Raw genomic sequence first — 12,382 nt, 5'->3', positions numbered from 1 at the left:
TTTTTTCTTCAAATACAATCTCGTCATTGCCTTGGGAAAATTTGGTTGTTATTTTTCGGATGTAATTTATTGCCGCTTCTCCTTTCAGTCTGTTTTCATCTTCGTCTAGGATATGTTTTTGTATTGTTGTTGACTTCCTGCCTAATAATTTTATGTGGTTTTATGTGTAATTTTTTAGGAAGGACATTACGCAGTATAATAGCAAGCGCTTGATAGCGCCACTCATTAACCCGTTTCAAGGAAGAGCCTCATAACATCTATCCACTTATTTATCCTTTACTCAGATCTTGAGGCCAGTGTTGTGCTGGTGTGCGTGCGGCGCAGGTAGTCTTGGAGCCCGAAGTACACGCAGGGAGATTTCAACACCATTTACGCCATGTATAAAACACCTGCAGAGCATCATCCATAAAACCACCTAGAACGTTATAAAGCGTTTTAGCTATGCCTTTGGCTACTTTTCGCCCCCCAAAAATTTGGGTCTGGCTAATTTCGGGCTACATTTTGAGATCATTTGGCCAATTTTTGCAGGAGCCATCGGCAACCCTGGACTTATCCAAAACTATTGCCGTACTATTGCCAATTGCCGTCTATTACTTCAGTATTTTTCAGCATTACTGGCAAGTTGCTTTGTGGTGCCGGCAGGGAGGAGCGCGCGGCTGGGCAGCAGCACGAACAGTTTCACCTCGTAAGTGACTCAAAGGTCCGTTCACCTTGGTCCCTCTTCGCAGCCTTAGCAGCGCAAGGGTTTTTATTCCGGTCGCGTAAGTCTTGGTACTTTGCTGCCGTACTTACGTGTCTTATTTGAAACGGCGCAGACGGGACGAAAGACACAGGACAAGCGCTGAATGTCCACTGTCTTTCGTCCTGTTTGCTATGTTTCAAATATGAGCGTTTAAACCACTCGCCCAACTCCACACTTGTGTCCTGTTGCTGCCGGGTGTAGTCCCGTCGTTGTGAGCAGGCAATTGTTTTAGCTCTCGCAGTGAACGCCTCGAGACATGTTGCAGTCGTGCTGGGTCCTTTCGCTTTGCACTGGCCGCGGCACAAAGCGAAATGAGCTATGGCACAAAAATGAGCTATGGTTTCTCCAGCGCAGCCGCGAGTATTGCATTATCGGTAAAGCCAGTTTTAAGTTACTTTTTGAGCGCTGCCTTCCTAGCTTTCTGCGCTGCTGCTTTCGAGTGACACGACGAATCTGCATGTCCTACGTGCTCGGCCATTTAAGGAACGTGATGATTGACAGGTGGTACGAAGCAAGCAATGCATTGTGGACGTGCGCGTAAAGCGCATGAAGCGCCTGTCATCCAATCGCTGTGCTGTGGGTGTTATCGCTACAAGGGTCGCGAAGCGCCAGGTACTTGCTTCTCTGTGTAAGGCAGCAGACTTTCCGCCTACGAACAGCGAAACATTTCGGAGACTATTCCACACCTATGCGTAGCCTGTGTTATAACACGTCGAAGTTATTTTCTGCTTTAAGTCTGACGTTTGAAAACGGCTTTCAGGCGCCGTTCTCGGTGCGGATGACGCGTTCCACTGTGGGAAAATACGACAAAGGTTCGCGAAAATTACCCCTTTAAGAAAAAACATAGACTGCCATATCAGTATTTTAGCATGTGTTTGGCAGTTTCGAAGCGTTAAGCGACTGTCACGCTGACGCTGGGGATGTTTGTAATAGATTAATGTGCACGTTAGTGCAATTCAAGATTTTGGTGCTATTTTGTAGCATAATAAAGCTACGTGAGCGTAATGTGTGTTTTTATAAAACGCTGCCGCTCCCGAATTTTTGGACCCAATGATACTAACAAATTTTAGACTGATGCACTACGTAGGTAATTTACCATTGAAATTATCAGCGACTGTGGAATGTGGATGCTTTCTGGTTTGTCTTAAAGTCTGGCGCATGTTTAACACCTTCAGTGGGAGACAGGTGCTCAATCTATAAATGCCAAACATACCCTCTGCCAAATGCAGTTTCTGAACATTGTGAGTAATTGTGTTCATCTGGAGAAGTCTGCCTATCTGAGTGATGCAGCATGCTGTAGTACTTCCACCGTGGACGAAATTCGTTATGGCATATTTGCTTAAATTCCATGTCTTACTGTGTGCAGTCGATGGGCAGTACTCGAAAAGTATGAGAAAAATATTCGGTTTTTCATATAGCAACTATGCAATTTGAGGATTGAATCGAACAGGACAGAATTCCATTTGTTGTTCATAAGTTTCAAGTATTCTCGTTCACCTAGAAACTTGAGTAAACCTCGAGTAAATCTTAAGCTTGATTAAACCATTCCGACGCAGGCTTCCTGTTCATCGCCACCATGTGCATTGCAAGACACAGCTATTTCTTCTCCCTCTTTTGTATAGCCTTTTGGCATTTTGGATCGAGTCTTCCTTGATCGTTGCTTGCACCAGTTATGAGCGTGCACCAAGCACGCGTCACGCGTATGTAATCTCCATATCACTGCGAGCATGTATTTTTCAACCAAGCGGCATGCCACTAGAGGGTGCTTGCATCTTTTGGAAGTGGTAAATTATCGCTGAGGTGTTCTTTCACATCAGCGTTAGCTTTTAGGTAAGCTGCAGAGTGGGGCATCAACCCATTGTAACAGTTAGTGGAGTGACTGCGCTCTCCTGTTGTACTGTGTTTCTCTTAAGCATCGGTGGAGTGGCACGGAGGTAAAACCAGACTCTTACCTTGTGGTTCTGCGATTTAAGTCTACTCTGGGCACTGCGTGCTTTTTCTTCATTTCCTTACGAACTTGCAAAGCGCTTTGGGATTCCTGCAGTAGGGGCCGGAATACATCAAAACAACTAAGGGCGTGAGCCCAGATCAGCTATTGCAAGACGATTGTGTGCTGCGATTTGGGAACAAAATAAAGATCCCCAGGTGCCCAAAATAAATGCAGTGTCCGTCCACTACTTGCCTCATAAGGAAATGGGGGTTCTGACTCATAAACAGCAGTATTTAATTTAATGCAACTTATGTAAACGTGTTGTGTGCATTGTGCTTGTGGCACCAGTTGTTGACTAATGTGTTCGCAGGGAAGCAGCTGCGTTAGCAGAGGTTGCTGCATAATCCCTTTCACCAGAGTGGGTTCACACTGGGCCTTAATGAGTAGGCTAAGCAGCAAGCACATGGTAACTACAACTTGGGAAAGTAACATGGAGGACCATTTGGCTCTCGAGCAAAGTGATGACACATTTGATTTCAGCATGCAGTAGCGGTATTCTTACTTTGGCTGCGTGAAAGTATTTGCACTTCAAAAAGTCCTAGGTGGTCAAATTTAATCCTTAGCCTTCTCTAAGGTGTCTCTCTTGAGGCTCATTCACATTGGCGACGCGCAGTAATCGGGCGACCACAATGGTCACAAAGCGATCTGTCGTTTATTGGCACTTCGGCCAAAAAAAAAAAATGAGCAACTGTTTTGGATTAGTTGCTCGCTGCTTGATTGTCGCTGTGAGCGAGTCCTTAGCCCCGGTGTTGCTTTGGGACTCAGTCAACCAGTTGCTAGTCTAACCATGCTGCCATTCTGACTCATTCCAGTTGTGAACCATGGCAACATACCAGTATCGCCAGGAGCCCCTGACAACCTGTCCCTACAACCCTGCACACCAGGTGAAGCTCGGTCGGCTGCAGATCCACATCACCAAGTGCAAGAAGGTGGGTGCCAGCTTGCACTGACTGGGTGCAAACTGTTGACTCGTCGACTCTCATACTGTGCCCCTGTTGCATGCATGTTGAAAGACTGTTGTGTAGTGTACCTGTCGGCTTTTATAATTTGATAGTCCAAGGCCAGGTTTTTAAAGCTCGTTTATGATTATCTAATGACAGCAAAAATTTTCTTGTGTCCAGTTTAGGGCAATAGCTGCTTTCAAAGGACTACGAAATCAGCTGTTTACTTTTTTCTTCTTTCTTTTTTTGGACCCACTTCTAAAGATGGGTGTATAATGCTGCTTGAAAATTTTTAGGCACCGTTGTATGAATATTTTGTGTAAAAGCTTTATAAATATTTTCATTTGTCTGACTGAGATTGTTCTAGTCAACTATTAAGAGAGCCTTTAGACAGCATCTTACGAGAAATCTTCAAAATTTTTTATAAGCAGTCACTGTCTTGAATAAGCAGTTTTAGTGTTTTGCAACAAATTGCATTATGTTCTGGCCTTGACTGTTGAGTTCTTTTAAGGAAAGATTTATTATACACTTGAAGTTCACTTTAAGAGACTGGATGTAGCGAAGAAAATGGAATCGCCCATGAAATCCCCATAAAGAGCCATATATTTAAAACCTCCTTTTAAGGAAGTAAACTTGTTTTGCCAATGGATATGACGAACTAAAATTATCTCTGAAAGCAAAAATACCCACCGTTGTGCACTAAGCATGTCTCTTTCCACCGGGTTCTATACTTGTTCCGCGCAGCATTTCAACATTAGCAACACTAGTCCTCACTGCCACAAGCAACACTTGTTCCTTATCGTTTTGCACTTCTGTGTAGCTGGCGAAGCTAGGTGCACAGAGACTGCAATCTCGAAGGGCATGCCTGGCTACACCGCCCCCCATATTGATGATGATACTAGCGTGCAGGGTGCTAAAAACCAATGGCGGCACTTCTCTCCCACTGCGGCGTGCAGCGCTGTTTATGCCACAGCTAGGAGCGACACCTAAAAGTGTGAAACCGGCACGAGCCGGCCAACAAACCAAGCCAGTGCGCGCACACAATAAGCGATGAATAGGATAGCTTCGCTTCCAAGGGCATTTCTGGTGCTGTGCCGGCCCTGTCTCTCGCGAAAGTGAAACTATCTCCGAAAGTCGTGGAGGTCGCCCAAGATTACCAGCCCAGCTGCGCAGTCGGTGCGCTGTGCTGTGTGCCTCGTGCTGCTCGAAAACTATGGACTTCATCTGCGTGACAGCATGCTAGACTAGCTGTTCCATTTGACCGTGTCAATGTTGTGCCAGTTTCACGACTATATGAGCGAGCCGATGGAAATTGGAAGCAAACGATGTTCGCAGCAACATAAGGACGTTATCGCAACAGCTGTCGTGTCGTGGGCTACAAAGTCGCATGTTGGGCATGCTAGAGAGTCTTTTGCTGTTTTATTGAATTTTCATCCCATACGCAGCCGCATAGCAGTTTGGCCGGCCGCGGCGCTGTAGCCATCTTTGCATGTTCAAAGCTATGCATGTCATGCTTGGTATGACGAAGTAAGATATAAAAAAGTAATTTCGGCTTCCCCTTCAACTTTGTTATGACTAGGTTCAACTCTAGTGTAAACTTTTTTGTATTAATGGGAAACGCGGTTTTAGCGATGTCACGTGCAGCTGAACACAGTGCAAAGTAGTCTTTTAGATTAGCAGCGTGCCAACACAAATGACTCTGATACCACCTAAACGCAAGAGTTTGCAAAGTAAAAGTAAACCAAATGCATACCATATGTCAAGCTAATCTAATGCTGTATCCATATTGTGCACACAGCACTGACCACTGTGGCACCGACCATACTTTGCATTTCTGCATATAGCAGTGTCGATCAGAAAGTTTAGTTAGTGGTTTCATCTCAACGAAATACGAAGTACCAGCAAACATTTGTGACCTATGGCCTCTGAAATCTGGCAGAGCACATGTCTTGGTGAAATGCAAAAGCACTGGTGTACGAGGGACGTTCCGAAAATAAGTTTCATCATTTTTTGGAAGAGAAGATGGTACGCTAGGTGAAACAATCGCCATAAGGATCCACGCCCATTACTGGTTCAACGATGGACAGAGCGTTGGCGGAGGAGGGGCACAGGCGCAGAGCGCTGAAGAAGAGAGAGTGTAGCAGCAGACTGGCTTGCCCGAGGTTATTAGAGTGCAAATCACGATGGTAGACAGACATGCTGACAATGTCGTTGCCAATGGAAGTGCATGCTGTTATCTGGTAGGAATGGGTACCCGTTCCCTGCATTGAAAGCCGCACTCTCGGGGCATCACTTCCAAAACAATGCTGAGGTGGAGCAGGCTGTGCGGCAGTTCCTTCCATCGCAGGGCACAGAGTTTTACTAGTGGTTTCCTCAAACTAATTGCACGCTACGGCATAATTCTCAATATCAGTGGCGACGATATAGTTATATATAGTTATAGCTATATAGTTATATAGTTATATCGCTATATACACCTATATATATAGGTGTATAGTTCATGATGCCGTGGTGTTTCTTTTTTTTTAGTAATGTTTCCATGTGAAAATAAATGATGAAACTTACTTTTGCAACGTCCCTCGTGATAAATGTAGGTGTACGTTAAAGAAACCCAGGTGGTCAAAATTAATCGGGAGTCCTTCCCTACGGTGGGCCTCGTAATTGAATTATAGTTTTTACACATGAATCCCCAGAAAAAGTGCATGGTTTCCAGCATGCACCGTTGAATCTGAGGTATATGTACAGCTAGCACTGCTGCAAGTCCTTACATTTGAAATATGCTGTACTAAATCACTAATGCAATGCCCCCTGCAGGGCCGCTCATCATGCTGGCATTGTCAGGGCATTGTGGTACAGTACACCAACATAATGTCTCCACATATGGTTTAAGGACGTTGATGGTACAACTTTCTATCGCTGTCAGCACTTTACCAATCTTCGTTATTAAGCTGAGTGACTGACTTTTATTTTTTTCATTTGGCCACAAGATAGTTTACAACCTGCAAGTCAAACCAGTTCAATTGGGTGCAATCTTGTTACGGTTTGCTTTGTAAAGTGTTACAAGATTGTGCCCCTGCTTAGCACCTTCGTGGTGCCCAATAACGGTTGTGGAGTTAATTAGTGGGCTTTTGCTCGCTAACAACTTTTCATGCATGTTCTTTCGTTGCACTTGGCGAGATTATTTCTTGTTTAATCCATTTTCAACTTGCCAAACGGGCTGTTTAGTCGTTGAAGATCCTTTCTTAGGGCCTAGGGGGTGCCTAAAAAACCTTTAATCTTGCTTTCTTTTTTTTTTTTGCTCAACGAGTGTTGTGAACCCATTTTGCTGATGAGCAGGGGCGAGGTAACGCGAGCGTCTTACTTTGCGAACTTTCACTTGCTCTCTCGGGATTTTCTGGGTGCCATGCTTCCGCCCCACTGCACTGAAGTCTGCTGACAGAAGTGTGGCGGCCAGCAAATCTGGAGAGGGCAGCCAAACATCTGGAAAGCCAAATCCTCCTGCGGTCTCGCCTTAGGTCTTTTCTATGCCTGCAGTACCAGAGCCCATTTCTGTCTTACGCAGGCGCACCTAGACAAGGACATGAAGCAGTGCCCATTCTCGGCTGAACATGTGGTTCCTGCCAGTGAGCTGATGCACCACATCTACACATGTCCTCTGAACACAACAGTAGAGCGCTTTCTCACAGGTAACGCGCAAGTCTTTGCCTTCACATTTCTCGTCTCGCTTATTTTTGAACGGTGACTGGCCGAGCGTTGATTTTTGATTGTCTTGGCGGATGGCATTCCTTAGCGGGGAGATCTGTTGCGGTACTGAAATTGTAACAGAAACTGTACTTAATGCTGCGTTAAGGGCAACTTGATTGGGCTAATTAAAGCATGTGGCTGCTGCTCGTGCTGCAATAACAAAATTTGGGATAACTATGTACAGTAGAACCCCGCTGTTACGTTCCTCACTGCTGCGTTTTCCCGGCTGCTACGTCGTTTTCATCCGGTCCCGGCATAGCTTCCATAGGATCCAATGTATAAGGAACCCCGCTGTTACGTTGTAGCTGTGAAAACGTTCCCGCATGATACGTCGCAACTTAGCACCCCGAACCCGCCTGGGCTAAAGTAGACAACACGCTCCAACCCCCATTTTGGCTTTTGATGAGTTTTGGCTGGGCTTGGCCGGGCTTGGCTATGGAACTGGCTGCAAGAAGCCGCACGCCAGTTTGAGAGGCCGCATGAGGCCGCCACTAAGTGGCCATTCGTGAAAAATGATCTTACTATCATCACTGTGATTACGGTCACCGCATGGTTGTTGGACGGGTCGACTCACGGAGGAAGGAAACTCGGGAGAGGCCCTGACGTCACTCTTTGTGAAGCTAAAGTGAAACCGGAAGTTGGCGTTGCTCGTGGCGTTGCTCCGCCTATCGAGCCTGCTCTCCTCTCTTGTTTACGTTTCTCCCACACCGCGCTGCGCGCAATCGGGCTGCTCGGACGCGCGCGCTCCGCATCAATACTAAACAATCGTTAGCACGTTAGCATGATTATGCCAAAGAGGGCAAAATTTCCCGCGGATATTCGTTCGTCCGTTGCCATTGCCGTGGCGCGGTGACGACAAGGAGCACGAGCCGCATGATGCCGGGGAGTTGCCAAATCCTAGCTTTGGAGAAGCCGTCGCAGCTCTGGACCTCCTCCGCAGTTACGTCGCACCTCACAGCGACGCTGACAGCAATGCGGCCTTCCAGGGTATCGACAAACGTGTGGCGATTTATAGCGAGCGAAAGAAACAGCAAGCCACCATTCTAGACTTTTTTAAGTCCTAAGCGCACTCTGTGGAAATAAATTGTCTATAGTTGAAGCTGCACTTTTTTCATTTATTTTCGGAGCTTTCCTCACTGTTGCGTTTTCCCGGCTGTTACGTTTTTTTTCCCTGGTCCGGTGAAAAACGTATGAATGGGGTTCCACTGTAGTTGGCGGGGGGAATTCGTCATTTCCAGGGTGTCTCCCGCCGCCACTTTGTTACATAGAGGTCACAAATACATGTTTCTACGGAGTGACAGCGGGGAATAGAGAAACTTCGGAATATCGAGGAATTCATTGCATGGAGGTTCGTTATAGGCAGGTTTAGCTGTAGTTCATTAATAGCAGAGGTAAAATGTTTGAAGTGCCGCGAACCAATAATTTCAGGCAAAGCGTGCGATTTTGCGTGCTGTGCACGAGGACAGCTGACTAGCAGTATAAGTCGCTGCTACACAAACACTGAGGCAGACGCAAGTGGAACACAGAGCATGATCGTGCACTGGAACATGGTAGCAAATCAGTTTTCCTCTGCGCTCACAACTGTACAACGTCGGAACAAGCAGATGAAATGGAACTACATGACTCTTGCTATGGTGCCAATTAAAAGAAAAACACACACATTCGGTTTGTGTGTTTTATTATTTCTCTAAACTTTAATTCGTCTATGGAGCAAAAAATTACACAAGTAACAGATGTTGCCTTGAATAATTTCTGAAGTGCCGTGTGTCCCAATGAGCAACATCACAGCAAACATCTGCGTAGGCGCACTACCACGTGTACGCCATTCTCCAGCTTGGAGAGCGGCGGCTGCGAGAAGGGAAAACGGCATTTGAAATTTCAGCTCTCTCCATGGTGTGTAGCGATGCAATTCTTAGAAGACACGCTCTCGAGTGTGCATTGTATGCACAACACTTCTCAGCTCAAAATGGCCAGACCTGGTGAGGAGCCACTGCTGACTGCTATACGAGATACCTCATCCTGCTTCTTTTGAAGAAAATATCTCTCCTTATATTTTGATTTATACAGTAGCCACATGGGGCACCTCAAAGGGGCCCTGAACCACCTCTTGGGCTTGGTGAAAGAACGTATTCCACGGGTAGCATATGTTGCTGAGAACATCTTGGCCAAGTTTTGCTGTCATACGCGGTGCATGGAGCTCGCAAGCGCATACCTGCCAACCCTCCTGATTTATTACTGAACTGTCCAATTGTACGATCACTGTCCTAAATCTTCCAAAAAGTGGTCTCTGTTTGCGCAATAATGGTTTTTGCGAAACCAAAACCGACACCGCGGAATCTACAGCCACATCGTAATCGTCAGCATCACCAACAACGGCTGCACTAGCACCATCGGTATTGACTAAGCAGCCGACTATGGTGCCTAGTAAGCTGACCAAAGCCAGAGCCAATGTAACTGTTGCATTTCATGCATGCCTTCCTGCATGGTGCATTGTTCCTGGTGCTTGTGTGTATCATTAGTGTTGGCTAGGCTGTGTGTGTGCGGTACACCGTGTAAAGTTAGAATCCTCGTGTGCTTGATGCCATGGCGCTATCAAAGCCCAAGAAAAGGTATTTGCAGAAGTTTTTGCGATCTTACACTTCTGAATTTTCGTGCTTTTTGACATGAAAAACAGCATCTTGCATCTTATACAACGTGTGGATGCGACGTCAGCGTGTCTCGTGGTGGCAAAGGTGACTTGTAACTGCATGTTTCCACGGTGAAGCATCAAAGCTATGTTCGCACTGCTGAGCAGCAAGACAACATAGTGAACTTTCTCCAAAACAAGTGCGATGACCATGTTGTAGCTGTGGAGTGCCTGTTTATGGGATGCCTCATCAAACACAACCTACCTCTTAGTGTCGGCGACCACATTGGGCCTTTTGTATGGAAAATATTTCCGAAATGTGACGAAGCGAAGCGTTATGGATGCGGACGCAACTTTGAAACGCAACTCTGAAGAATGCAGAGGTGGCCAACCTGAAATTTATTTCACAGGCATCGCTCTCGAGTCTTCGTTTCTTTATTCAGTTTCCCTCGGCTGTTGCTCAGAGTTTCCAATGAATCTGCTGAAGATGCTTTAGATGCTCTCGAAGCTGAGTTTGCCACACTACAGGCGTACAATCTTCCAGAGGACATTCTGAATGAAGAAAGGTGGGATGTGCAGTGTTCTATGGTTGGAAAAATGAAAAACACTGATGGAAAACATGTTTCACCGAGTTGCTAAGGTGATGCTGGATTTACTCGTGATACTGCATAGCTACGCAGAGTGTGAGTATTTTTAGCACGGCGCGAAAAACTAGGACTGAATTCCGCTCGTCGATGTGCAACACAACCCTCCAACACCAGCTACTAGTGAAGGGCCGTCAGTCTGGACCATGTTTTGAGCATTGAAGTGAGCAAAGCCTGCTTCTACAAGGTACCTGCAAAAGGACTCGTCGAACACTATCTGAAAGTTTGAACGAACACCCCCACCCCCCTTTCCTGTTGGCGCGAATAAAGTCTCCCTATTTTTGACCTTGCCAGATTGGCAGGTATGCAAGCGGATCGCGAAGTCGCCTTTCTCTCAAACGCTCTTTTCAACAGAAGGCCGTGTGCTCACTGTCTTCTACACATACTATTTCGTCATCGGACGCAGTATTTCATCATTCCGTTAGCTGCTCTTGGCCTATAGCCGACATAAAGCTGTGGTCTGCTACATGGCGTAGACACCATGGCTGCTTCAGGGTGCCGCCACGAGTTCACTGGCTAAGTGTACTACGGCCCGCTTAAGACAACCTCGTTTGGCTTATGTTTAGCACCTCGTACGCACCAGTCGGAAGTCGTGCTATCTATGCTAACATTCAAAATGAAGTTTGAACTGCGTACCAAGGTTACATTTGGAAGGCGGAATGTTGTGGGCACGTCCCACTGTGCCATAGCCTTCGCAGTGCAAGGCATTGAAGAAGGAACAGGAGCACAGCGGAGGCTGCAAACAATTGCCAATAACTGCACTTCTGCTGAACGCATTGAAGTACTTTTTTTGCGGCCAAGTGTTTCTGAAGTAGCCTATTTTCACTTCAAATGCCTTTCTCCACCTTGACAAAATGTGGTTCAAGGCCCCTTTAAATGCTGACTGTCTTGATGCAATCCAGCAGCTTAATACTGTATCTCAATTTCAGTTGTGGCATCTTTGGGTGTTTTAGTCTGATCTGTCATATTGATTTCGTTGCTGGCACTTTTTTCTCATGTACATATAGATCGAAATGACAGCTGCAATTTCCAAAGGCAGCCAGTTTACTGAAGGTAATTAAACAAAAAATTTAGTGCATGATGATGCATTAATGGAGACTGCCAGGGACCTAAAGTGCACCTAAGTGTCGAAGGTTCATGATAGAATGTTTCCATATTTGTCTTTACATGGCTCTTCACATTCTACAGCCTAGTAGAATGGGTTTGACTAGTATTTCCACAGTTACATTTATTGCTAGTTTTTTTTTTCTCGCTTTCTTCAGCCCTCCTCCTATGCCTTTCTCTCCCCCTCGCTTGCAGAGCATCACGTAGGCGAAGATCTGTACATTTCTGCTGTACAAACATCTCTGCTTTTAAAAAAGCAGCTGTCTACTGTGTGTTTGGGTTGTTGTAAGAATGTGTGAATTTTCGCTGTTGAAACACAAGGCTCAATTAATAGGCCAACAAACACTGACACCAAGGACAGCATAGGGGAAATTACTTGTGCTTAATAAAAGAAATAAAGAAACTATAAATTAATGGTAATTAAAGTGGATGAAAAAACGACTTGCCGCAGGTGGGAACCGAACCCACAACCTTCGCATCTCGCGTGCGATGCTCTATGAATTGAGCTACCGTGGGGCCGTTTTCCCATCCATTTTCTTGGGTATTTATGTGTCCTAGTAGAACCCTGGGATGGTTAGCCAGCGCCACCAC

The 12,382-nt window shown here is 45.9% G+C and overlaps 1 protein-coding gene across 3 annotated transcripts in view; it reads left to right on the top strand.

Moving 5' to 3' along the window:
• The first annotated feature begins 573 nt into the window (after positions 1-573).
• The window catches only part of LOC126530676 (uncharacterized), a 37,514-nt gene continuing 25,705 nt past the window's right edge, over positions 574-12,382 (top strand). The window contains exons 1-3 of one of the 3 annotated variants that reach the window (XM_050177941.3): positions 574-685; positions 3,545-3,661; positions 7,236-7,359. In XM_050177941.3, the coding sequence (XP_050033898.1) occupies positions 3,554-3,661; positions 7,236-7,359 (232 nt within the window). In that variant the 5' untranslated portion in view covers positions 574-685; positions 3,545-3,553. Of the gene's footprint in view, positions 762-3,544; positions 3,662-7,235; positions 7,360-12,382 lie in introns of all 3 variants that reach the window. The other 2 variants (XM_050177942.3, XM_050177940.3) reach the window with 2 other exon arrangements.

This window comes from Dermacentor andersoni, chromosome 4 (assembly GCF_023375885.2).
Source record: "Dermacentor andersoni chromosome 4, qqDerAnde1_hic_scaffold, whole genome shotgun sequence".
In the NCBI taxonomy this organism is placed as follows: domain Eukaryota; kingdom Metazoa; phylum Arthropoda; class Arachnida; order Ixodida; family Ixodidae; genus Dermacentor; species Dermacentor andersoni.
The sequence above is the reverse complement of the archived record's forward strand: the minus strand, read 5'-3'. Positions and strand labels throughout refer to the sequence as shown.